Source organism: Hypanus sabinus, chromosome 14 (assembly GCF_030144855.1).
Source record: "Hypanus sabinus isolate sHypSab1 chromosome 14, sHypSab1.hap1, whole genome shotgun sequence".
NCBI classification, from domain to species: Eukaryota; Metazoa; Chordata; class Chondrichthyes; order Myliobatiformes; family Dasyatidae; genus Hypanus; species Hypanus sabinus.
The window spans coordinates 76,629,152-76,656,752 of record NC_082719.1 but is presented as its reverse complement, the minus strand read 5'-3'; the positions used below and the strand labels follow the sequence as shown (position 1 = coordinate 76,656,752).

General features: G+C 38.5%; 1 protein-coding gene across 11 annotated transcripts in view; it reads right to left on the bottom strand.

Annotated features, from left to right (window-relative positions):
• Positions 1-5,385: 5,385 nt before the first annotated feature.
• Positions 5,386-27,601, bottom strand: part of LOC132404888 (atos homolog protein B) — a 119,964-nt gene continuing 97,748 nt past the window's right edge. For all 11 annotated transcript variants that reach the window (XM_059989459.1, XM_059989462.1, XM_059989455.1 and 8 more), the window contains 6 exons: positions 25,181-25,239; positions 23,790-23,889; positions 18,235-18,393; positions 16,076-16,144; positions 11,324-11,520; positions 5,386-6,897 (listed from right to left, as the gene is read on the bottom strand). In XM_059989459.1, the coding sequence (XP_059845442.1) occupies positions 6,744-6,897; positions 11,324-11,520; positions 16,076-16,144; positions 18,235-18,393; positions 23,790-23,889; positions 25,181-25,239 (738 nt within the window). In that variant the 3' untranslated portion in view covers positions 5,386-6,743. The remainder of the gene's footprint in view (positions 6,898-11,323; positions 11,521-16,075; positions 16,145-18,234; positions 18,394-23,789; positions 23,890-25,180; positions 25,240-27,601) is intronic.

Genomic DNA, 27,601 nt, shown 5'->3' with positions numbered 1-27,601 from the left:
ATATTGCCCAATTTCATTCTCCCTTTTAAAGATGCAATTAGGATGACAATAAAAACAGAAGCATCACAATTTTAAAATGTCATCCATCTCAGTCTCCAGAATGTATTGTCTACCAATTTCCCTCACAAATTAAAGGTTCACTCATAACATTTCTTCCACGTTGACTGAAGTTTACCACAAAACACGTGGATTTCAAATTGCAGGGCCAATTACAACTTACACCATGAAAAGTAGCACATGTTTGGAATTAAAATAGTCATACTACTAAAATTACAAACATTAAACACTCAACACAATACCCTAATTTATTCAATCCAAATAACTTAATCTGAAGAATCTGTTATAATTAAATTATGCGAGTAAAGCTGGTTGTTTTGTTCTATCTTAATCATGAGAACAGCAAAACTAGAGTAACACACTCAATGCTGGAGGAACTCAGCAAGTCAGGCAGCATCTATGGAGAAAAATAAACAGTCAACATTTCAGGCTCAGACCCTTCATCATCATAGCCCTAATGATGGGTCCTGGCTAAAATGTCATCTGTTAATTTCTCTCCATAAATGCTTCCTAACCTGCTGAGTTCCTCCACATTCTGTGTGTATAACTCCAGATTTTGAGCATCTGCAGAGTCTCTTGCATTTTTGCAAAACAAAAAATGGCTTTATGCAATCCCAATGAATGTTTCTACAGTTTTATGCTGCCTCAAGTCTGTAAATAGAATTCAAAAAATGACTTATTTTCAAGTGAATGGATAGCATCTGGTTTGTTTTTGAACAAAGTTTAAGCTTGCCTGTTGAATAATGACCCATATGAGCCAGGAGATGGGTGGGATCCAGACTGATAATTAAAATGGCTTGGTGACACCATGACTAATATCTCAGCGTCTTCTCCCCTCTAAGTAGGAAAAGCTTTCACCCTTTCCAAGTAACAGTCTGAAAAATTGAAGCCTAGAATAAAAAAATGGTAACCTAAATTACAATAAACAGATCAAATTGAAGGAAGCAATAAATCCTAATAAGTACTCATGAATTCAAATTCATAGGTCAGATGACTGGCAAAAGAAGTATTTTTAGAAATATTTGAATACAAGATAAACCAATGGAAATAAATGAGATCACACTTGCCAATGCTGACAAAATGTTATATAGACACTAGATCAAGTTTGTTCAGAGCATTGAATGTAATCTTTTCTGCACTAAATCCCACATATCCATCCTGTTTATTTCAACTCACCACACTCCATAAATTTTACAACTTTTCCAGACTATAAATTCATCTGAGATTGCTCCACCTTATCTGTCTGGTTTCTTCCAAGCCTAGAATTTCTTCTAAATATTTCATGGGTGACTGAAGCCTTTTGTGTACGTTGTTCTCGTTACCTCAGCCATATTTGTTCTTGAGGAGGCAATAGATAGTGGAAACTTGATAGAAATTATGATATGACTCAAAGATTTTAATGAGCTGAGGTCAGTAACTATGTCAATTTTATTTTGCCAGCACTAGATAAATAGAATACCCTAATTTAGGATGTAGTACTGAAAACAAACCAATAGAAATTTGCCCACTTTGCTCAGTGAAACTGGCAGTAACTTGAAGATTTCGCCCTTTGTGGATGTGGATGTCCTCCACAGGCTGCACTCTTTCGAGGATATCAACACGAGGCTTTCTTTGCTGTTCGTTTTATCAGCTCTTCCAATTTCATGTTGCCATCAATTCAAAGATCTTTCAAAAAATTTTCTGCCTCCGTCTTAAATGCTCATAATGAACTGTCCTCCACAATTCTCTGGGTTAGAGAATTCCAGAAATTCACTATCCTCTGCATTAAGAAATTTCCATATACCTTGATATTAAATGACTAGCCACTTATCTTGAAACTATACCCCCTCATATATGATTTCCCCTTTAGGGAAAATATCTCATTATCTACCCTGCCTAAGGATCTTGTGTAGTATCATACCGTCATGCAGCACAGATGCAGACCCGTTGTTTGTTTAATTTATTTAATGTTTAATGTAATTTCCCGTACTCAAGCGTAAAGGAGAATGAAATAATTGTTACTCTGGATCAGATGCAACATATAAAAACAAACTAAGATACAGAACAATTATATAAAAAAGCTTATATATACCTACACATATTGATAATATGTACATAAAGTGATGCTAGGTGCAGGAGAGTCCGTACATACGGTGACTGATATAAAGTGATTAAATGGTGGTGGCGTGGGTTGGTGAGTGGAGATGTTGATTGGCTTTGGACAGAATAACTGTTCTGACTCTGGTGGTCCTGGTGTGGATGCAATGTAGCCTCCTCCCTGATGGAAATGGGAGGAACTGTTCATGAGCAAGGTGGGTGGGATCCTTTCTGATATTGCTGGCACCTTTCTGTATATAAGCAGTTCCTTGATGGCGAGTAGGTTGGTATGGGTGATGCACTGGGCAGTTCTGACTACCCAATGTAGAAGCCTTCCTGTCCACCACAGTGCATCTGCTATACCATGCAATGACGTAACACATTAGGATGCTCTCTACAGTGCATCTGTAGAAGGCCATGAGTATTTATGAGTTTTGACCCAACTGGATGATATCCACTGAAGCTAATTCCATTTGCCTGCATTTAGCCCAACATTTCCTATACATGTACTGTTTATGTCTTATAAATGTTGTTGATAAGAGACTTCAATAAGACTTCATTCATCTAAACACAAGGTATATGGATCTAACCTATCCAGCCTCTTGATGTACATAGTTCATTCCAAAAATTAGCCTGGTATATCTCCTTTGGACAGCCTCCAATGCTACTATATCTTTCTAAAGGGATCAGTACTCAAGGTGTACTCTCACCAACACCCTATACAATTGTAAACTTTAAAAAAAAAACTCCAACACCTTCAATAAAATTATTACCATCCTTTGCATCACAATGACATACAAGTCATGATCCTCATACAATGTGTCCACCTGGAATCAAGGCTGTGTCATTGTACAGTCCTCTTCATTCTTCCTCATCAGTGCTTCATCTCATTTTGAATGTCCACAGCTGAGGTGAATTCACAGAAAAAATGCAAAATCATTCAACTTCTATTACCTCTCCTTCAAACTACAGTATGCTTCTGTGCCTGCATACTTGGAGGTCGACATGGATGAAAATGTAGGTGGCTTCATTCGTAAATTGGCAGATAACATGAAAATTCATGGGGCTATAGCTAGAGAAGGTGGTTGCCAAAGGATACAGCAGGATTTAGTAGGTCAGATGGAACTTTGGACAGAAAATGGTAGATGGAGATTAATCCATACAATTATGAGATGTTGCTTGTGTTTTGCAAAATCAAGAGGAAAACATGCAATAAGTGGCAGGGCCTTTAGGATCACTGATGTACAGTGGGATGGAGGGATGAAAGTCCAAAGCTTCCTGAAATTTGTAACAAGTGGATGCTGAGGTTGGGACATTGAGATTAAAATTTGGCAAATCATACTCCAGTTAAATAAATTTTTATAATTTGTTTATATTTGGAGCAGTGTGCAGCTTTGGTCACCCTACTATATGAATGACATTAGAAACATTTTAATTCCTATTCTGACATGTTGATTCATCGACTCCTCTTGTGCGAGGATGAAGCCACCGTGAGAGTGGAAGAGTAACAACTTATATTCCATCTGGGTAGCTTCCAACCTAATGACCTAAATATCAATTTCTCCGCTAGTAAAAATTTACCCTCCCATCCCTTCTTCTATTCCCGACCCTAGCCCCTTACCTCTTCTCACCTGCCCACCACCTCCCCTGGTACCTCTCTCCTTTCTCCTATGGTCCACTCTTCTCTCGTATCAGGTTCATTCTTCTGCAGCCCTTTACCCTTCCCACCCACCCACCTGGCTTCACCTGTCACCAACTAGCCATCCTCCTTTCCTCCCTCCCTTTCCAATCCTGAAGTGTCTCTGCCTAAAACATTGCCTATTTGTTAATTTCCATGCATCCTGCCTGACCTGCCGAGTTTCTCCAACATTTTGTGTGTGTTGTATAGGAATGATGCGGAGGTTTTGAAGGGTTGGAGTGTATTACCTTTCAAAGAAAATGTGAATACACTTGAATTATTTTCCCTGGAGTTTTGGTTTAAGCAATGACCTGAAAGAGCCACTTGGAGTGGCCCGATTGCAGCATTTAAGAAAAGTTTGGATAAGTACATAGGTGAGAGGAGTATGGAAAGCTATGGTCCAGGCTTGGGTCATTGGGATGTGGTAGAATAAAATTTTGGCATGGACTAGATGTGTCAAAGGGCTGTTTCTTTGCTATAAGTACTCTATGACACTAAAGAAATACATAATGTTATGAGTCATAGATAGAATTTTTTTCCCAGGATGGGAATGTCATACACTGGAGGCACAGGTCTAAGTTGAGAGGTGAGAAATGTTTAAACAAAATTTAAGAGGGAAGTTTTTTTTAAGTACGCAGATGGGGTAATGTGACTTAGCACATCAAACACGGTCACAGGAATAGTTGATCAATGGTTGGGATATTTGTATACTCTCACAGCATTGTGAGGGTCTGGGATCTGTATCCAGAGAAGCTTTTAGACCCTTGGTTAATGATGGGGGTACGTGGCATAAAAATGGTTGGGAACCGCTGTTTTAGATCATCTGTGTAAATTACTTTGCGCCAAAAGAACTAGAATTCATTCCTCATCTTCGGTTTCTGTGAAGGATGACTTTTGCCTGGAACTTGTTGGTATGTTACTTTAGCTTGTAAGCATTGTACCTGTTTTCGGAAATCCTTTGCAGTTTAGATATTCTTTGTAATTTGGAAATCTTTCATAAAACAAAATCTGCTATGAGTGTTAAGTGTGTAAATAACAATGACTAAATTTTAAACATGTCATTAAAAATAAAAGTGTTTAGACTATTTCATTAGCTAGAAGCATCTCCTCCTTGATAGGAAGGGGGAAATCACCACTCAGGCATCGGGTATTGGCAGCTGGACCTCACTGCAGAGACCAGACAGGGAAATAAGCTCGTCCTTGATGGTGGATACAGTATAAACTTTCTAAAGTGAGTACGTGTAGATACTTGTATCTGATAGGGCTCACCTTTTGAGTTAAGGATTGTGGACAGGGAACCTAATACCATTACATCCCCCAATGTTATCAGTTCTCATACATTTTCAGCTAGAGTAGTTATAAGTTCATAATTCACAGAAACCCAAATTTTTATTCTGCAGCTTAGTGGCAATAGTCAACTTTTGACATCAATTAACAGGCTAGAGATCAAATCTGACATCAGCTTGCTGTCTTGCACAAAATCTTTGAAGTTAGCTCTTGGGAAAATAGATATAAAGAAAATGAACAGCGAGATCTTATTTGGCATGCATATTTAAAAGAATATTCAAAACCAATATTTTTACAGCAGTTTATTCCATCAAAAAATACAATCTACTTCACTTAGCTTTATGTTTCTACAACTGTTTCAACAATATGATTAGTAGGTTTAGGAGTTTGAACAACAATAATATTAAGAACAAAAACTAATGTATTTTCTGAAGCGTACCTTCTGAATATAATACTACACAGTGCATAATGAAAAGTAAAATTAACATTAGGAAACATTTTAATTAACTCTTTAATCTACAGTTTGCCCATACAAAAAGTTTCATTTACTCCAGAATGAAGGGTTAGTTATCAGAACATCGAAGAAACTCACCCTTTCTCAAACACTTTGGCAAATATAAAAGTTCATTAACTATCACCAAACATCACAGTGCATTTATAATCAATGTGTGTGTGCCAAGTAAAAGGACATTAACAGTTGAAGCATCAAGGGGAAAGCAGAGGCTTGATATTCTTCTGTTGATTGGGGAATTAACCAAAAATTACAAAACTAAATCAGTGTTCACCCCTTTGTCTCATGGATTCCCTAGTTGGTGGTGGAAAAATAAAAGGAAGAGATTCCTACCTCAGCTCCCATCCAGAGAACAGCTCTTTGCCATTGCCAAACGCCGAAAGTTGGACATAATTGTAAAATGAGTGAATTTAAATTGAAAAAAGGTCTAAACTATTGCCAATTCAACCAGTTTTTCTCACCTTCCCTTTCCCTTCCCAATGGCCTTGTTAGTATTATTTCTAAGTGGGAGAAGATTAGAACAAGTTAAAATTAGTTTCTGCAGCAAAATTAACTTTTCAGTGAGATTTATAAACCTACTAGGCAGAAAATTAAGTTTTTGGAGAAGGAAAGGTTTTCTGAAAGTAAATCTGGAAGCAGCAATATTCACATTGTACATTAAGTATTGTAAAGATTTTTGCACAAGACCTATAAATTAAAGAGTTAAATCAAACTATTATTTATTCCCAAACTGCAAATGTGTCTTTTGTGGTCCTGACAGTTTATGAATCAGGGAACACACAATTACAATAATTATTAATATAGGCAATGAAAGATATTTAAGATAAATAGATCAATGTTTCAAAGTAAAATGGGATTTTGATATTGAGGTTAAAGAATTAAATTTCCATCAACTGACAGCAAAAGTGTATATTAAATATTATTTCAAGCCTACATTAAAGCAAGTTTCCTGTGCTTTTTAAAATCAAAATGTACAGAATGACACCATTGGAAACTGCACTTTAAACAGATCTTTAATATTTATTACAAAGCATGCGTTTTAACACTGAACTGAAAATCTTTCTCCATAGTTAGAACCAATTGCTAGATAAATAATTACTGAATTCCAATATAGATAGTCTTGAAATTGATGTGCTAAACTCGTGGTGAATATTTTGGATTTCTTGGCATTTCTGTAAATGACTTTAACTCGTAAGGTATCCCAGCATCCACTTCACTTGATTTTCGGGAAAACAGCAGCCTAATATCACTGTGCAAGTAGATTTTTCCAGACTTGGAACTCTGAAACCTGAGCATTTAGATAAAATGTAGAATGAGGTGAATACCTGCATGCTAATTTAAACATTAAGTTTTTTTTTAAATAACAAAATTGTGTCAGGGAAAATTACTCAAATGTAGTCTACGTGAACACACATATCAAGTTAACAATTCATAACTGAATTTGATTCCTCACTCTAGCCAAATGATCAAATATATATACTTAACATTCCACTACATTAAGACATAATTCACTGGCATTTTCTGTACTTATTCCAAAATAGACATTCATCATATATAATCTTGGACAAGGAAGATTAGATTATTTCACTAAGTGGATCCAACCCTCTCATACAACACACGAAACTACTTCCTCCTTGTCAAGGAGATGTTCAAATCAGCTATTTCTGCTTGGAAGATCGATCTCTAGATTCCTGTTCTACAATACTCCCCATGGCACTGTCATTCATTTTATGTTCTGTCTTGATTTAACTTCTCAAGATGCACTGCTTTGCACTTTCCAAGTTACCACTGTCCACCACACCATCAATTCTTAGACCAACTATAATGTTACCTATATTCTCATCCATATTTAATATAAAAAGCAAACAAAGCAGTGAAGAGGATGCAAAGATGATCTGAAGGACGTGACCAAATATGCAGGAATACACTGTACATATGAGGGAAGGATTAAGACTGGGTTTCTTTTCTCAGAGGCAACTGAAGCTTTTAAAATGATTAAGAGCTTTGATAAACAATGCAACATTTCTAACTGTGTAGAACTTGTCTAGAGTACCCTAAAATAGTCAGAATCAAATCTAATAACAAAGTTATAAATTTGATTACTTAAAAGGTGATTTTAGTGAGAAGCATAGACAAGTTTATGAAGAGACTGGACAAGTAATGGGATAAGGAAAATAATTATGCAAACGTGGCTAGATGATGAAAGATTAGCTGCAATGGCTCATGATACTGTTTTTGTGCTCTGTATTCTTTGTAATCCTACAAACTAAACACTAATATCATCTTTCATCCAGTACTGCTAATGCCTTGAGCATTTAAAAATATATTTCAGACACTCTTGCATTTACAGAATTTGACTTGTGGATGGACACCATTTATACTGGAGTGCTTTTTAAAATCAAGAAAATTGACAAGGGTGGTGGGGTGTGGGGGGGAGGGTCTTTGACAAATCCTGCATGGTCAGCTGCTCAGATGGTTAGATCACATGGGATCCAAGAGTGAGCTAGCCAACTGGACACAAAATAGTCTTTTCAGAATCAGATGACTGTGGATTATTTTCCAGATTGGAGGCCTGTGCTCAGCAGTGTGCTACAGGGACTGGGATGGGTCCACTGTTGTTCAGCATTCATATTAATAATTTGGATGAGAATATAATTGGAAATAAAGATGGAATTTAACTCAGACAAGCGCAACAAGTGTTCATTTTAGGTTAATCCACAGTAAAAACTTGTATAGTAAATGGCAGGACCCCGGAGAGTACAGTTAGAACAGAGATCCAGGGGTAAAGCACATAGTTCTCTGAAAGTGGCAACACAGGTGTGAAGGTGGTGCTTGGCAAGCTTGCCTTCATTGGTCAGGGCACAGAGTGTGAGGGTTGGGATGTCATGTTTCAGGTGCTCTTAAGACGTTCTTTGGAATATTATGTGCAGTTGTGTTTGCCAAGCTATAGGAAGGTTGTCATTGAGCTATAAACTGTGCAGAAAACATTCACAAGAGAATTACAGGCACTGGAGGGTGTTAATTATATGAAGAGACTAGTTAGGCTGGGACTTCTGGCCTGGAGCATAAAAGATTAATATAGGGGCACACACAAGGTGAATTCTCAGTCTTTTTCCCAGGATCGTAGTCAGAGTTGAGCAACATGGAATCTAGCCCTTTAGTCCAACTCATCCGTGCCAACTAAAAGCTCTGACCCAGCTACTCTTGTTTGCATATGTTTAAAACCCAGTCATTCCAAAAACTTCCCTATCCACATGCACCTGTCTAAACGATTTTTAAACATTGTAATTGTGCCTGCCCCTACAGCTTTCTCTGGCAGCTTTTGCATATACCCAAGATTTCTTGGGGGGGGGGGGGGTGGGGAGGAGAGAAATTTCCTCTCAGGTCCCTTTTAAATCTTTCCCCTCTCACCTTAAACCTATGATTTTTAGTATTAGACTATCTACGAACCAGGTCAGGGAAGTCTAAAACTAGAAGACAGATTTAAGGCAAGAAGGAAAGGACTTTAAAGGACCTGATGGGCAAGTCTTTCACACAGAGGGTGGTGCCAGAGGAACTGGTAGATGCAAGGACAATTACACCATTTAAAAGACAGTTGGGCAGGTACGTAGATAGAACAGGTTTAGAGGTTTCCTTAAGGGAAAATCTTGCCTGACCCATCTGTTGGAATTCTTTAAGGAAATAACAAGCAGCACAGATGAAGAATCAATGGATGTTGTGTACTTGGATTTTTAGAAGGCCAATGACAAGGCACCACATGAAGCTGCATAGCAAGATAATAGCCCATGGTATTACAGGAAAGATACTAGCATGGATAGAACATGGCCGATAGGCAGGAGGTGGGTATAAAGGGAGTCTTTTCTGATTTGAATAGCAGTTTTCCATAGGGGTTGATGCTGGGATTGCTTCTTTTTATTTTGATTTGGATGATGGAATTGATGGCTTTGTGGTCAGGTTTGGGAATGATATGAGGATAGGTGGAGGGGCAGGTAGTTTTGAGGAAGCAAAGTGGCTGTAAGAGGATTTAGACAAATTAGGAGAATGGACAAATAAATGGCAGATGGAATACAGTGCCAGGAAATGCATGATTATGCACTTTGATAAAAGGTATCAAAGTATAGACTATTTTCTAAACTTGCAGAAAATTCAAAAATCCAAGGTGCAAAGGGACTTGGGAGTCCTCGTGAAGGATTTCCTAAAGGTTAATTTGCAGGTTGAGTTGGTGGTGAGGAAGGCAAATGCAACATTAGCATTCATTTTGAATGGACTAGAATACAAAAACAAGGCTATAATTCTGAGGCTTTATAAAGCACTGGTGAGACCTCACTTGGAGTATTGAGCACAGTTTTGGGCCCTTATCTAAGAAAGGACATGCTGACATTGGAGAGGATTCACAGGATTTCACGAAAATGATTCTGGGAATGAAAGGTTTGTCATATTTTGGTGAACTACATATACCTGTCTGGACATGCCCCCCCCCCGCTGACTGCTCCTGTGGCTCCTCCCACGGACCCCGGTATAAAGGCGATTGGAGACACCGCCCCGGCCTCAGTCTCCAGGATGTAGTGTGGTGGTCAATTGCTGCTTGTTCTTTCTTCCAGCCAATAAAAGCCTATATCTCGCCTCACGTCTCCGAGAGTTATTGATGGTGCATCACATATGAAGACTGATGGTACTGAGCCTGAATTCACTGGAATTTAGAAGGGGGGGGGGGAGGGGAAGAACCTCTCTGAAACCTATCAAATGTTGAAAGCCCAAGACAAGAGAAGATGTGCAGAGGATCTTTCCTATAGTGGGGGAGTCAAGGTCAAGAGAGCACAACATCAGAAAAGAGGGACATCCATTTAGAACAGAGATGAGGAAGAATTTCTTCAGCCAGAGAATAGTGAATCTGTGGGATTCAATGCCAGAGGGAGCTGTGGAGGCCAGCTCCTTGGGTGTATTTAAGACAGAGGTTCTTATTTGAGTGTGAAGTTACAGGCAGAAGGTAGGAGAATAGGGTTGAGAGGGAAATGCATCAGCTATGATCAAATGACAGAGCAGACTTGATGGGCCAAAAAGCCTAAGTCTGCTCCTATGCCTTATGGATGTGGGCCAAATGCAGATAAATGGGAGCAGCTCAGGTGGACATGTTTGGCATGGACAAGTTAGGCCAAAGGACTGTGGAAAGAGAAACAGAGTTGAGGTTTAGATATGTCACATTACATGGCCCTTTGCTCCACACATACACATATACAGAATTGATTATTTATGACACTTCCTGATTTTGATTATTAAATGCTTAAGTTTTCTAAAACTAATTTACAAATACTGAGTAATAAGCCAGATTAGAAGTGTTGGGCAAATGACTTCCCATGTAGCAAGGTTCTATAAAAAGACAATGCTTTTAGCTTAAATTACTGTTGGTATCGGGGCTGTCTTTTCATGGCTACGGTTGAAGATCCAACAGCTTGATTTACAAAAACAAAGCTCATCAAGATTCTAACCAGATGCTGAGCTTGTAAATTTATCAGCAAGCACAGGATCAAATTACCTTGCAAGTTCTTTCCATCCTCTGTATTACTACATTTACAATCAAACTTGCACTAGCCAAAACTAAACAATTTTACTGAAAAGCATGTTGGGAGATTATACAACTGGTGCACTTTTCTAAGTCTTTAGCAATCTTCCTTGTGCTAGGATATATGTAGGTGTTGTTTTCAGATTATACATACCTTAAATGAATCAGGTAACATAGGACTTTTCTTTTTACTTCCGAATTTTCCATATTTTCACATGTTCCTTCATTTTCTTCCACTGGTACAAGGAAGATCCTGTGGCGCAGGAGTGTTATGTGGTTTGGTGGCATGTCACTGAAGTCATAAGTTACTAGAAACATTTTCACCACAGTTTTGTTTGGGTTGAATAAGGTCTGTAAGTAGAGAGCAATTGTTATGCTGCTAATTTAAATAAAATAGTCTGTGGATTTGTCAGAATGGATAGGAAGAGAAACACTAATGAGTTTTGCAATAAATTATACACAAAAAAACAAATGGATTGCAATAGCTTTGCAACATAAATAATGATTATCAATTCTCAAACTGGGATACATGAAGTAAATAATTTGGTATAAAAATACATTTTTGTAATTAACAATTGTTAAAAATTCTTCCACCTTCTCCCAAGAATTGTCACTCTACCTCAGTCATTTACGACCTGAGTAAGAGATACCAAAGCACCAATCATTCTTCAGTCCATATATTTCATTTGGCAGTATACAAGTCTATATACATGTATACTGTCAAAGGAAACAAGGTTTCTCCAAAGTACACAACACAGTGCATATAACTCACATACAACACTAATAGTACCAGAAATAAATTAACAAATAACAATGTGCATATATGACACAAGTTAAAAAGTACACAATATAATGCTGCTAGCACTTCAAACAGGAAGAGGCCCAGGTGGTGGCAGTGAGTTCAGTAGTCTCACGCCAGGAGGGGGAAGCTGTTACCCATTCTTATAGTCCCCAATGCTACAGTACCTCCTGCCTGATGGTGGGGTGGGGTGGGGCTAGGGGGGGAGAAGAGAGGGGCCAAAGAAATTGAGAGACTTCCTGAGCCCGGTAGCAGAGCCAGAATATCCATGGGATATGCTGGAGTACCCAACTGTGCACCAGAACTGGTGTAGAATCATAATTGTCTTCCATTTGAATAGGGATTCTGGACCTAGATTGGGAAGGAAAAGTATATGCCTTTTTCCTCATTTCACATTGTTGTTTTTATCTATGCAATTTAATCATTTTTTTTAAAATTTAACAACTCCTAACTAGTCAAAAAGTGTTAATAGCCAAGTGCCTCTGAATATTAGATATATTTACAAACCTTTGCCAAGCTGGTTTGCTCATTTGACCCTTTTCATGAAGACTATTTGGAATGGCAGAGGTTCGTTTGGGGGGGGGGGGGAAAGAGAGGTAAACTGCAAGAGCAAGCTAACCTCTTCAGCCCATTCTGTGACATGCAAAAAAAAAAATCATGTCAAGCAAATTAATTATACCCTGGGAAAATTGATAAATAAAAATTTGATACACTCCCAGGCCGACCTATTGAGGCCGATCACAACATGTCTCTGGAATTTGGAATTTAAAAATTGGTGGTTGTCTGCAAGATGCTAGATCTTGCTCAAGTGTTAGAATAATTAGCATCTGAAGCAATTAATATTGAGTCAGTGACTAAAACTTGCTAGAGTTAATGCAGGTAAGAGTATTAGAAATTATACTATGAAGGGTTAAGTCTCAGGCCTTAATACTTTTCAATTCACGATGTTTAGGATTTAGCTTTACACTTCCAAACCTCTCTAGATTCAGTGTTTGATTATATTTTCCAGATATGATGCAAAGATTGGTGGCATCTTACAAAGATGAGAGGATAGAGTATAATTGACTTCTTATGGAATTATTGTTGATAATTTTAATACATTCAAATGCGATACAGATATTCTGGACTAAAAGATTAGATCCAAACATCGGTGAAAAAGTGAAAGATAAGAAATTGTGAGAATTCCTAAAATGCTGTCATCAGGTGCAGAAAAATACTTAAACAGCTATCCTTTATATAATGACAAATGAATTAAAAGACAAATCATATAAAGCTCTGGCAAGACTATACAGAAAGTACTGTACAAGATATAGGTGTCATGGCTTGTGCTGTGCATATTCACTATAACGTAATCAGAACTCTTATGGCTAGGTGAGATAGAATTTAAATTAAGCTTGTTTTACCTGAAATGCTTAAAGTTTAGTAATAATTTCACTCAAAGTTTTAGGATTTTGATAGATTGGGTTAAAAATTCCCATACCCCCACTATTAATGGCACAGAGTCATTAATAAGGGGCATAAGGGGCATAATTCCAAAATCAGAGACAGGCCATTCAGAAGAAAAATGAATTGAAAAAGCATTTTCTCAAATGAGTGGAAGAAAAATGAACAAATAATTTTAAATGAGATTGACAAATATTAATTACAGGCACTTAAGCATTTTAAATTAAAATGAGTCAATGGACAACAGATTTGAATCAGCTTTCAATTCCAGGACGAGCAATACCAGAACTATTTCACACAAAAACAGAAGATATCACGTAATTATGCCAAACCTAGAGATATCTCACTAATGCCCGATTTCAGTAATGATCTTCCTGTCAATAATTTAAAAGTGACTGGAGAGCTACACAAGATGATGTTGGCCAGTTAGTGAGTAATTGTCTTTACCAAAAAAATTCATATGCTTAAAGTTTGCAAATATTTGCACTGGAGAATAGTTTTGAGAAGGTAAGGAGGTTGATTCCTGGGATGTTAGAGACCTCTCATAAGAAATGGAGGTGAATGGGTCTATCCTCATTGAGCTTTAGAATAATGATGTCTCCCCTCCCCACTGATTTCCCTCCTGGCACTTAACCTTTCAAGCAGAACAAGTACCACACCTGCCCCTACACCTTCTTCCTCACTACCATTCAGGGCCCTAAACAGTTCTTCCAAGTGGGCCAACACTTCACCTGCGAGTCTGTTGGGGTCATTTACTCTGTTTGGTGCTCCCAGTGTGGCCTCCTCTATATCGGTGAGACCCAGAGTAGATTGAGAGACCGCTTCACTGAGCATCTATGCTCCGTCCACCAGAACAAGCAGGATCTCCCAAAGGCCACCCATTTTAACTCCTCTTCCCACTCCAATATATCTATCCATGGTCTCCTCCACTGTCACGATGAGGCCATGCTTTGGTTGGAGGAACACCACCTTAGAGACCACTTAGGTAGCCTCCAACCTGATGGCTTGAACACTTCCAGTAGTGCCCCCCCCCCACCATTTCCTCATCCCCTTTTCCCCCTCTCACCTTATCTCCTTGCCTGTCCACAACCTCTCTCTGGTGCCTCTCCCCCTTTTCCTTTCTTCCATGGCCTTCTGTCTCTTTCACCAATCAACTTCCCAGCTCTTTACTTCATCCCTCCCCCTCCAGATTTCACCTATCACCTGGTGTTTCTTTCTCTCAGCCTTCCTCCCACCTTTTAAAATCTACTCCTCAGCTTTTTTCCTCCAGTCCTGCTAAAGGCATTCGGCCCGAAACGTCCACTGTACTTTTTCTCCATAGATGCTGCCTGGCCTGCTGAGTTCCTCCAGCATTTTGTGTGCATTGCTTAGAATAATGAGATGTTATTGAAAGACAACATTCTGAGGTGGAGGGGGTTTGCAAGGTACATATAGAAAGGTCATTTCCTGTTGTAGGGAATCTAGTACTAATGGCTTTGAAAGTAAGTACTTGCCCATTTGAAATTCTCAGGAATTCTGCACCTGAGAGCTGTAGACTGAAAATCATTAAACTTAGTCTAGGCTGACACTGACAGCAGGGAAGTCAAAGATAACAGAACCACCACAAGGACAATCCTGAGATTCTTAAATGTAGCAACACTTGAGAAGTTGAATGATTTACTCCAGTTCCTATTTCTAATGCATTAGTAAGGGGAATGTTCCAAAATCATACTTCCAAAAGCAGAATGGCTTTTGAAGAATGAAAATTAGTATACAAATAGTCATCATTTTTCAAACCTTAAATGGTACAACCTTCCTGTTGTACTTTACTGACATGCAAATCTACCTAGTAAACCGAACAGTAATCCTAAAACTGTAGTATGCCTGTGACTTCAGTTTAGTTTATTTGTATTTTGCAAGTCATGCAAATTTTAAATTACCTGATACTGCAGACTACAGACTATTAGAAAACTTCCATTTACAGCATTTAAGGGAAAAATAATTCACAGCAATGAAGTTAATTCAGCATATAAACACCTCTCCAGTCTCTTCTAGATTATTTTATTACTACACAGAAGTTATGGTTGCTTTATTCGAAGAAAGAAAAAATACTATGCAATTCCTGTCATGGCATGTTACATCCTGAGAAATAGTTCTGAACACACACAAAATGCTGAAGAAACTCAACAGGCCAGGCAGCAGGAAAAGAGTACAGTAGATGTTTTGGGCTGAGACCCTTCAGCACGACGAGAGAAAAAAGATAAGGAGTCAGTTAGGTGGGGGAGGGGAGGAAGAAACACAAGGTGATAGGTGAAACTGGGAAGGGGAGAGGGGTGAAATTAGAAATCTTAGGTGCTTTCTTTCTTACTTTCACCCTGGGAATCAGCTTCAAAACTCAAAATTCTCTGGTGGCGACTTCAGTCTATTTTATAATGTTATTTAGAATAAAAAGAACAGATTAAGAAATGTAAAGAGTGATTTTAATTTGGTGCATATGTTTAGTGTAATTTTACATAGTAAGGGAATTAAGGGTTATGGGGAAAAAGGCAGGTAGATGGAGCTGAGCTTACAGACAGATCAGTCATGATCTTATTGAATGGCGGGACAGGCTCAATGGGCTGGATGGCCTACTCCTGCTCCTATTTTTTATGTTCCTTTGAGAAAATAAAGACATGGACAACTTACCACTTGGATGGTTCCAGCCTTGGGGACATTGTAACCCTTCTTTCCCAAAGATTCCAGATTTATCACACCCTAATGGAAAAGAAAATAGCAATAAAAATATTAAGGTTTCCTTTCCAACAGTGAAGAATCTTTGGTTGGAGATGCCCAAACATGCGGTTTTTCTTAAGCTTTACAATAAATCAAGTTGTAAATCAATAAATATCAATTTTAGACAAAAGGTGTATGCACAGTAATATAAATTATGATCAGATTCACTGTCAATTTTCGTAAGTTTATCATTAATTGCTTTGAAAATAGGTATAGTATATATTTTTAAAGAATGCGTTTTAGAATGCAAAATTCACAGTAGGTAGGATAGATCTGGGAAAATAGGGTTTGAGCTTTTTCTGGCCACACTTCATGTAAACATTTTGATAAACTTACTGTTTGATGACCGTGGTCCAACAAAGAACTCTCCATTAGGCCATATGTATATTCTTGGTTTGCCTGAATGCTGCCAGAATTGGCTGCCTCAGGATGACACAGTGTTGCATTCTGCAACTCAAACCCAAAACACTTATGATTCAGACATTTCTTATGCCCATACAAGAATGGAATGCTACCTATTTCAAGCTGACTTTAAGCATATGCTTCTGTCTGCCTTGTTGAAGATTCCTCTCAGGGAGCTGACTGTGCTTGTTTCAAAGTGATATCAAGATACTTTTATTAAGGAAGCTAGTGTTATTTAATGAGAAACACAAGTTGTCCTTTGCATTGAAGATTTGACAGATAAAATATCCAATTCATATAAAACAGCATTAAAGGAAATTAAATAATCTATTCTGGATTACTGATTGGCAGCAGAAAGTCTGCCAGACCTGTACTAAGGCTTCTGTCTTGACCAGACTTGTATCTAATCTTTCACAACATCAGTTTTATAACAAGACCCGAGAAATGTGGTAAAAACAGAAAATGCTGCAAACATCAGACAGGCCAGGCAAATTGATGAACCAAATGTTTCCAGCATATTTTGTTACGATTTTAGATTTCTTTAAATGTGTTCACTATAATTTAGGAAACATCAGAGTCATAGTAACAAAGTCTCTCAAACTACAAGCTAATAATCAATTGAAAATCTGTTTAGTGACATTAATGGAGGGATAATGTTGCTCCAGATACCAGGAGGAAAATGCTTGCTCTGAAATAGTATGATTTGTTACACTCATTTTGGAGATCTGACAAGACTTAATTTAACATGAGACCTTGAAAAAATGATCTTATGGCAGAAATACTTTACAGTGCACTATCAGCCTAGTTTTTTTTTGTTGTAGTCTGTAGAATGTGACTTCACAATTTTAAAATGGAGTTTCTAATGTAACCAGCTGAATTATTGTATGTTGGCCCTGGGCCTGTTCTCACTGGAGTTTAAAAGAATGAGTGGGGGGACAATCTCATTAAAACTTATCGAATATTGAAAGGTCTAGACAGTGACAGAGAGGATTGTTTCCAAACGTGGGAGTCATGGAACAGACAGCAGAGCCTCAGAACAGAAGGACGTCCTTTAGAACAGCAACAAGAATAATTACTTTAGCCAGCGGGCGGTCAATCTGTGGAATTCATTGCCGCAGACTCCTGTGGAGGAAAAGTCATTGGGTATATTGACAGCAGAAGTTGATAGGTTCTTGATTAGTAAAGGTGTCAAAGGTTACAGGGATAAAGCAGGAAAAAGGGGTTAAGAGGGATAATAAATCAGTCATGATGGAATGGTGGAACAGTCTCAATGGGCCAATGGCCTAATTCTACTCCTTTGGTGGCACTGGTGTGTAATGGTTAGTGTAGTGCTATTACAGCACCAGCAAAATGAGCTCCGTTCTTGTTGCTGTCTGCAAGGAGTTTGTACATTCTCGCTGTGACTGTGTCGATTCCTATGGGTGTTCAGCTTCCTCCCTCATTCCAAAGACACATGGGTTCAGGCTAGTATGTTGTGAGCGTGCTGTGTTGGCATCGGAAGCGGACTGGCCACAGCATACCCTTGGACTGTGTTGGTTGTTAACGCAAACGACACTTTTCACTGTTTTCAGTGTTTCAATGTACATACGACAAATAAAGCTAACCTTTTGTTCTCATCTTATAGTCGAACAGTAACCTTGATAAACTATGTTCACATGCCATTTGCTTACCAGGAATGGTGATGGGGCGCTATGTTCGGAAATATTATAGTAAGACACATCCACAGGTAATGTTACATGCTGTGGGCAATATGATCCACTTGCCCCAAGTTCAGCTGTAAAACCTTCAATTCTTCCTGATGGTGCAAACCTGCCATTTAACAAGGATTCCTGAAATGATACAAAAAGGCAACAGCAACTTAACTTGCAAGCTTGCGTTTTATTCCTTAAATATTCCAGGATGCTTCTGAAGTCTTGGTACCAAAACAAAACATTAGGCAGCACAGTAATAGCAGAATAAAATGGAGAATCCAGTGTAATCAAAATCAAGAACTGCAAATTGGAGATTAATTTAAGTCCATGTTCAAGTTCCAATTTATTGTCGTACATCTGCACCCATGTATACTGCCAAATGAAACAGCGTTCTTTCAGAACAAGGTGCACAACACAGTACATATGTAAGGGGTTTCTTCTTTATGTTACTGCATATGTTAATCAAAATGGCGGCTTTGTTTTGATGAAAGTAAGAATGCTTCTTTGTTATGATAACTGGAGAGGGAGTGCTTTCTCTCGCAGCTTGTTAGGGTTAAAATTACTGATAACGAGAATTGTATTCATTTGTTAACCAATTGGGACAGATGTTATTCTCTCTTCTGGGTCTGTAAGCTATTGTTGAGAGGGGGGGAGCGGGGGGGGGAGAGGGGGGGAGGGGGGAGAGGGGGGGAGGGGGGAGAGGGGGGAGGGGGGAGAGGGGGGAGGGGGGAGAGGGGGGGAGGGGGGAGAGGGGGGGAGGGGGGAGAGGGGGGGAGGGGGAGAGGGGGGAGGGGGAGAGGGGGGAGGGGGGAGAGGGGGGAGGGGGGAGAGGGGGGGAGGGGGGAGAGGGGGGGAGGGGGGAGAGGAGAGAACGAATGCGATGCTGTAAGCTGGGCGATGGAACAGACCTCGAGCGGGGTCCGAGGCCAGCGTTTTCGGTGAGGAGAGAAGACGAAGACAGACGTGCTGGGAGTGCTTGGTTGATCACTTCGGGTGGTCCTGAGCTATGAGTGGAGGAGGTCTGAGGGGACTGAATGGTGGCAAAATGACTTCATTAATTCAGCTCCAACAGTTGTGCATGAAGTAGTTGGACTTTGATAAATTTGGCGCCTTTTAACTTTTCCTTTTATATTGTATCTCTATTAAGTACATAGTTCCAGTAAGTCTATAAAGTGAACTCATTCAATCACATATGTTGTACTGTGTTATTTGGCATTTTGGGAATGTCACACAGCATCCACACTAGCTGATTACCTGGTTTGGCAAGGCCGAAGGCTGCTCCCCCGAGATGGAAGCAAGGGGAGCGAGCCTGAGGCTTACCGGGGGCTACACGTATGACTCACATATACAACACAAAATAATATTGCCACTAGTTACTTAATAATAGGATGCATTTACAATACAAGTTAAATAGTAAACAGTATAACATTACTGGTGCTTCATAAGTATCCTCTAGCTTCAAAAGTCTGAAAAGTATAAACTTGGAGGATGATTCTGTGACTACTCACAAGACTGCTAACAAACTATTAACACAGGCAAGGAACAAGTTTGTTCTCCTTGTGTCTTTTTTCTATGACAACATTGGAACACTGATATACAACACTGCAGTTGGTATAAATCTGAAATAATAAAATAATGCTATAAAAGATTCTCAGCAGGTATGGCAACATCTGCAGAGAAAATTTAGAGTTAACAGTTACAAAGTTTCATCAGAATTGGCCAACTCTGACACATGCTATAAAGTGTGTTTTACTGAAATTGTTGAATTCAATGTTGAGCCCCAAATAGCCAGAACACTTTAAAAAAAAATAGTATATGGCATTCAATTGGTAAGATGCCCTGATTACAGTACTGTGCAAAAATCTTAGGCACATATACGCAGCTAGGGTGCCTAAGACTTTTGCACAGTACTATATATTGGTTAAAATAGGAAGGTGAGTATACATGATTGTTCAGTCAACGTCAGACACAGACTTGGACAGTTTAAAACAATACATAGACTCCATTATTCCAAAGAAAAGTTGCACAGCTTCTACCCTGATGTTTCACCAGTTTACTATAGATGTAAATCTGAGAACAGTAACTTGTCACACTCATCCTGGTCATGTTGTAAGCTTTATGCATACTGGAAAAGTATTTTTCACTGTTTCTCTGAGGCTTATGGGAAGCAGACCTGCTCATCGCCATCCTTGGAGCAACAAGCTCCCTATCTTCAGCCAATAAGTATGAAAAAATGGCTGTACTGTTCGGAATGTTACTGCTAAGAAGTTAATCCTGCAAATATGGAAAATGGACGCTGTGCCTACGTACGATCTGTGGCTGAGAGACCTGGCAAATACTTTACATTTGGAGAGACTGAGACTGTGTAAAGAGGACAGAGGGGACATCTTTGAAAGTATATGGGGCCCTGTATTGGACTTTCTTACGGAGGGAAGAACTGAGGTTTTTTGGTTCAGTGCACCTCTGCTGTGTATGTTTACTTTTGCCTTTATATTTTTCTCCCTTTTGCTGCTCAATATTTAATTTGATTTTGATAAGGTCATGGTTTTTGTGGATGTGCTGCATTTTTTTTGTTTGTGGAAAAAAGAAATAAAAATATTAAAAATAGGAAGGTGGTTGGGAAACAGAAATAGAGTACTTAAGCTTTGTATGAGCTCTGTAATACTAGGTGTTATTTAGTAACTGGAAAGGCAAACAATACTGTGCAATAATCTTGGGCACCCTAGGCACATTTTTGCACAGTAATACAGATGCTACTCATCAAGCTTACACTGGTTTGCCCACAGGATAGTGAACATTTTGAAATAGTCAGTGGTGTCTTATTCGAAGTATTTCACATCAAGGTTGACAGATTAAAAAAGGAAAACCAGTCTTTCTGTTTTGTGACCTTATCTCAGTGGGAGGTTTTAAGGGAGAGGATGTAAATTGTATACAGAATGTAAAGCAAGTAAAGTGACTCAGATGAGAATGTAGGTGGCATGATTAATAAGGCTGCAGATGACAAATTAGTGAAGTTGCAGATAACAAGGATTGTTGCTCAAGGATACAATAGGGCATTGATCAGCTCAAGTTGGAGTGGTGGCAAATGGAATTTAATCCAAACATGTATAAAGCCTGCAAATTTTGAGGTCAAATTTTGTAGGATATCTAGAGTTATGACAGGACCATTAGAAGTACTGATGTATAGAGAGACCTTTGTGTGATAAAGGAGTGTTTTGCTTTCATAGGCTGAGTTAGAATACAACTGCTGGGATGTCACATTGCAGCTATATAGAACACTGGATAGATCACACTTTAGAGAGCTGGATACAGTTCTGATTCCCCTGTCACTGGAAAAATTTCACCAAAATGTTGCATGGAAGAGAGAGCTGTAGTTATAAGGAGAGATTGGATAGGTTGGATTTATTCTCACTGAAATCTGGGAGGAGTACCCTTATAGAGATTTATGAAGAGAGTAGAAAGGATAGATAGTATTCTCAGGACAAGGGAGAGTAGAACTAGAGAGCATATATTTAAAGTTAATGGGGAGAAATTTGAGAGATCTCGGGGGCAAGGGTATTAAATAGATAGAATGACCTGCCAGTGGAAATAGAAGCATATACAGTTACAATGTTTAAGGGTTTGGACAGGTACTTGGATAGGAGAGGTGCAGAGGGATATAGGCCTAGTGCAGACAAATTGGATTAGCACAAGTACCATCACGATCAGTGCGGACAATGTGAACAGAAGTACCTGTTTCTGTGCCATATATATGGTTGGGTCAGTGCTAAAAACTATGAATACACTTCATTAGGTAAAGTTAGCTTCATTCCCCTAATCCCCCACCCTCCACCCACACACAGAAATTATCTATCTGCAAACTATTTTCATAATTTGTTTTGCCCTATCATATCCGCCTCCACCACCGTTGCCGGCAGCCCATTACACGCACTCACCACTCTCTGAATAAAAATCTTACCCCTAACATCTCCTCTGTACCTACTCCCCAGCACCTTAAACCTGTGTCCTCTTGTGGCAACCATTTCAGCCCTGGGAAAAAGCCTCTGATTATCCACACAATCAATGCCTCTCATCATCTTACACACCTCTATCAGGTCACCTCTCATCCTCCTTCGCTTCAAGGAGAAAAGCCAAGTTCACTCAACCTATTCTCATTGGATTAAAATTGAGATGCATGAGACTGCAAGATTGGAACCAAACTCATTATTTCACAGCACAGCTGTCAGGTAGATATGTGTATAAGCCAAGTGTCGGCCAAGTGAGGTTGCACTATTTGCATTGTGGTCGAGCTGTTTCACAGACTAGGACATTTCTTCACAGCTTGCACTCTGCGACTTGGCAACCTTCACATATTTAACTCAGACTCAGTTTATGTATTATTCTGAATGAAGTAGCAGCCAATCAGAAGAAGAATAGGCAGCAACACCTCTGCCACAATGATTTTAAACACTGATGCTCCATGAAGTTGTGGTCTCTGCCCCCTGTTCCATTCCCTATATCGTCATGGCCAGATTCTGCTCTAACTCCATCTACAAATTTATCTGTATCTCAAATAACAATGAGTCGGAGTGGAGCAAGCAGATTGAGTGCTTAACAACATGGTGTCTTGACAGCAACCCTAATGTCAGCAGAGCTGGTCACTGGAACCAGAAAGGGAGGTGTCTACATCAACACTGTTGTGGTGGAGAGCTTCAGGTTCCTAGGATTGAATATCAGCAACAGTCTTTCATGGTCCAACCATGTAAACCCACAACCAAGAACACCTCTACTTCCTCAGGAGGTTTAAAAAAAAAATGGCATGTCCCACTGACCCTTAGCAATTTTTGGTGTACCACAGAAAGCATCCTATCTGGATGCATTAAGTTCACCGTAAATTCATTATCAGATATATTACCACATACTACCTCGACTTTCATATGAGATTTGTGTGTATAACAACTTGGAATGGCCACTGCTCTATCTGCAACTGCAAGAAGCAGCAGAAAGTTGTGGACACAGCTCAACACATAATGAAAACCAACCTCATCTCCGTGGATTCGGTTTATATTTCTTGATGTCTTCAACAAAGCATCCAGCATAATCAAAGATCTCACCCAGCCTGGACATTCTTTCTTCTCCCCTCTTTCACTGGGTAGAGGTAAAGCCTGAAAGCACGCATCATCAGGCTCAAGGACAGCCTCTGCCTCACTGTCATAAGTCAATTAAATGGCTCCCTTGTACAATAAAATGGACTCTTGACCTCAGCCTACTGCGTTATAATCTAATACCTTATTGTTTATCTGCACCGCACCTTCCCAGTAGTTATTTTACTCTTTATTCTGTATTATAGTTCTACCTTATACTGTCTCAATGCACTGTAGAACGATTTGATCTATTTGAATAGTATGCAAGATATGTAGTCACTGTATCTTAATAAACCAATATTGATCCATTCAGTACATGGATAAAACACATTTCTTGTTATGTTAATTGAAACAGGAAACAGTGCAAAATTAAACTCATTTTTTGATGCAAATCATGTTCTGCAATCATACCTCAAAATTTCCAAGCAAAGAACGACTAACAGAAAAACTTGTGTTGTTTCTTGATGAAAACTTATTGGATTCTCCTGCAAGTGCACTCCTTAGGTGTCTCCTGTAGACCAAATAAATATCATGTCTTTATACTTTAAAAAAATTAATTTCAGTTACAGAATAGCATTATTTAAAACATTTGTATATCTAATGTCATAACACATCCCAATTTAAATAAAAACAAAATAGAATTAATGGAATAGTAATCATTTATCTTCAGCTCTTTACTTTTGAAGCTTCTCATTCTAATCGCTCTGGATTGTTTGAAAACGTCCAGCAGACTTCACTGACTGCCAACATGATAAAAATCAATAGTGTACATTGGAAAGCTCTGAAATGTAAAGCAAAAGGGGAACCTGTGGCCATCTTCTGGAGCTGGAGAATTCTAAAGCTACTGATGAATTTAGCAATGTGACCTACTAGTAATATTTCTGCTTTTAAGCAAAACTGATTTGCACTAATTAATACAAGCAAATGCTTTCATCACCTACTTTGTATGTTCCTCTTTGTCATTCAAATAAAGTACCCAGCTGATTGTTTTCTGGCTTTGTCTCAATGGGAGTTTCGTTAGGCACCTTAGAAATAAGATGGCAGTTGTGAAGCCGGATACAAAGACAGGAATTGAAAGGATAGAGAAACTATTATTTGCTTTTTCTGGGGAATCCAAGACCAAATGAAAATAGCCCTAAAATTAGGAACAAAGGTTTTAACATGGGAACTTAGGAAAGTGTTTCAGAAGTTTCAAACTCCCTTATATGGACAGCAATCAGAGGTAATCAATATTAATTTCAGATAGGACTTTTATCATTTTTGTGAACCAGAAGTTAAGGAAAAGGGAAAAGGACAGTTGTATTTTTTTAAATGATGAAACAGAAGATGTACAAAATTCTTTTACCATCTGGTCAAATAGCTGAACAAAGAACAAGAAATATGATAAAATTGACTTTTAAAATCATGTACGGTGAGAAGTCCTGAAAATGCTTGATGAATGATATACGATTTTTAAGTCTTAGAGAAATGAATGAGGTACTTCAGGATCCGGTCTTCTAAATAGCAAATCAAAAACATGATCACCAAAATGATCAGACAAGTAACAGAAAACTAAATTAAAGCTGATTCATTAATTAATTGGAATTAAATATATCACCCGATGCCAACGTGACAAAGATCACTTACTACATTTCTGGGGAAAATTTTAAAAGTACAGTAACTAAATATTCCTAATAGTATTCCTTTCAGTGGAACTGGGCATGGGCATGAAAACAGGAAGACTGACTTCTAGTGCAATTTTCATTCTTCTAACAAAGCACAAAGTGAAATTCAGAATACTTAATTTCATATCAACTACTTACGATTTCAGACGCAGTCCATTCTTTAACCTTCTGGCAGCACTGATGCAGTCAGCAGAATTCTAAAGAAAAAGCATATACAGGCATTAACAGGCACCTATTGCAGTTTTGCTCCAAATGTTACAGAAGGAAAAGTGAGTCACCTTTCATGGAAAGAAAAGGATGATTAACAATAGAAGTACATGAGCTGTGCAAAAGAGTACAGAGTCTAGAAATGTTTAAATTCACAGAGACATTGAGGAGTTGCACATTAATAGCCATTGATTTGGAGTTAGTCTTTTACTGATGCATATATTTATTATTTTCTCCACTCAGGTTTAAGACTTCAGAAATCCTGTCTCTCAGGAATAACACGGAGTTTTTATAAAACACGATAAGTAATAAGCTTCACAAGAAATGAAACTAGTAACTGGGATAATTATATTAATGACACATATAAAAACAAATTATAAGCGTCCATCAAAAACCAAAAAGTAGCTTCCTGTCGGCAATGACGCATCCAGGCAACTTCTAGGGATAAAGAGGTTAAACCATAGTACTAAGATACTTGAGGATAGTCAGCTTTTGACCAAGGCCGAAGTAACGAACTTTGTTTAATTATCTTCAATTGGCTGACTCAAGGGACTTCAACAGGCAGCTGTTGAAGCCAAGTCATAATGTATATTTAAAGCAGAGGTTGACAGATTTTTAGAATGGTCAGGGCATGAAGGGATACAGGGAGAAGGCAGGAAGTTGGGGTTGAGAGGGAAAATGGATCAGCCATGTTTAAATGGTGGAGTTGACTTGATGGGCCAAATGGCTTAATTCTTTTCCTATGTCTAATAGATCTGTGATACAGAAAATAATACTTGATTTGCTTTCGGTATTCTTTAAAATAATCTAAAATGTGAAGTCTTGCTGAAACCATTTTAACCAAAGTTTTCATCACTCATCACTAGTAGACCAAATGGATTTCAATGACAAACTTAAAAGTTGTTGTAAAAGATTAGCTCTTTTAAATCACATAAAAACATCTATTTAAGTAGTTGAATTTAAATTCGCAATCTGTCAAATAAGAATTCCACTTCACGCCCCTAAATCAAAGATCAAGAACTCTGGCTTCCAGTTCAGCAACTTGTAACCAGTGTTCCACTTCTGTACCTGTCAATTAAAGACTGTTTAAGCACAAATAACAAAACTAACATTATTTGATGAGTTTAGGCAAATATAACTTAAAAGAACTGATCTTCATCATTCATTCCAAAACCCTTTTCATGCCCAAGAGCATTTCTACTGAAGGACAACAAAGGGTAAGGAGCGAGCTTGTGAAGGGGATTAGCATATGAGGGAGATGGCAAGACCACTCGGCAATCAATAATGCACTTTAATGCACAATAATGCATTAGAGGAAAACAATGATGGAACTGAGTACAGGTGGCGATCTTTGGTTAGTACTGGGTCCTTAGAACAGTTGTCCAATTTAATCTATGCTCCAAATTTTGTAATAACCCTGTTGTATCATATTGCCTTTCACATTTTTCTTCAGCATCTAGTTCTATCACATTTCAGATCAAGTATTCCAACTTTTAACAACCCTCTGAATGAATTACTATTCATTACCTTCCATATTTTCCCCATTTATTTAAAATTGAATGTATTAAATTTAAAAAGGGGCCTGAGGATCATCAGGGACTCCAGCCACCCCAACCACAAACTGTTTCAGCTGCTTCCATCTGGCAAATGGTACACCATCATTAGCCAGGACCTACAGGCTCTGGGACAGCTTCTTTCACCAGGCCATCAGATTTATCAATACATAGATCTGATTGCATAGCTGATTATTAGAATGATTTTTGGGTTTAGGTCATTTACATTTAGCAAATGGCTTTGGCTACCAATCTTCTGTTACATGATAATGTATTGTGGATTTAATTTGAAACAATGCTTTTCCTAAAAGCTGTGGATCCCAGCCCAGACGCTGTTGGCGCCTGTGGGACGGATGGAATCAGAAGGTGTGAAGTTTGTATATGCCTTCAAAAGAAAGCATTGTCTGTACTTAGTAAATAGGGAATTATCCTTTGTGTTTAGCAAATAAATATCGAGCCCCGAGTTGGGCCAACAGACCTTTCCACTTAAAGCGTCTCGGTATGATGCCTGCTGTACCTTGTTTTGTCTAATAAAGAAACTGCTTTGTATCTACTAGTAACTCTCTCTCCAGTGATTTCATTCATGCAACAACACTAACTGTACATGTATACAAAACAATATGTTTACAATCCGAGTGTTTGGGTAACATCCTAGCACATTTTCCTTCCTTATTGCTTGTACACATCAACGGAGAGGTAACAAAGATTTTTAACTCTCATGTTGTGAGATGGTGGTATGAAATAAAATTCTAATTCTAAAATGAAGGTGGATATTTTGTTGCAAAAGACTCCAATTAAA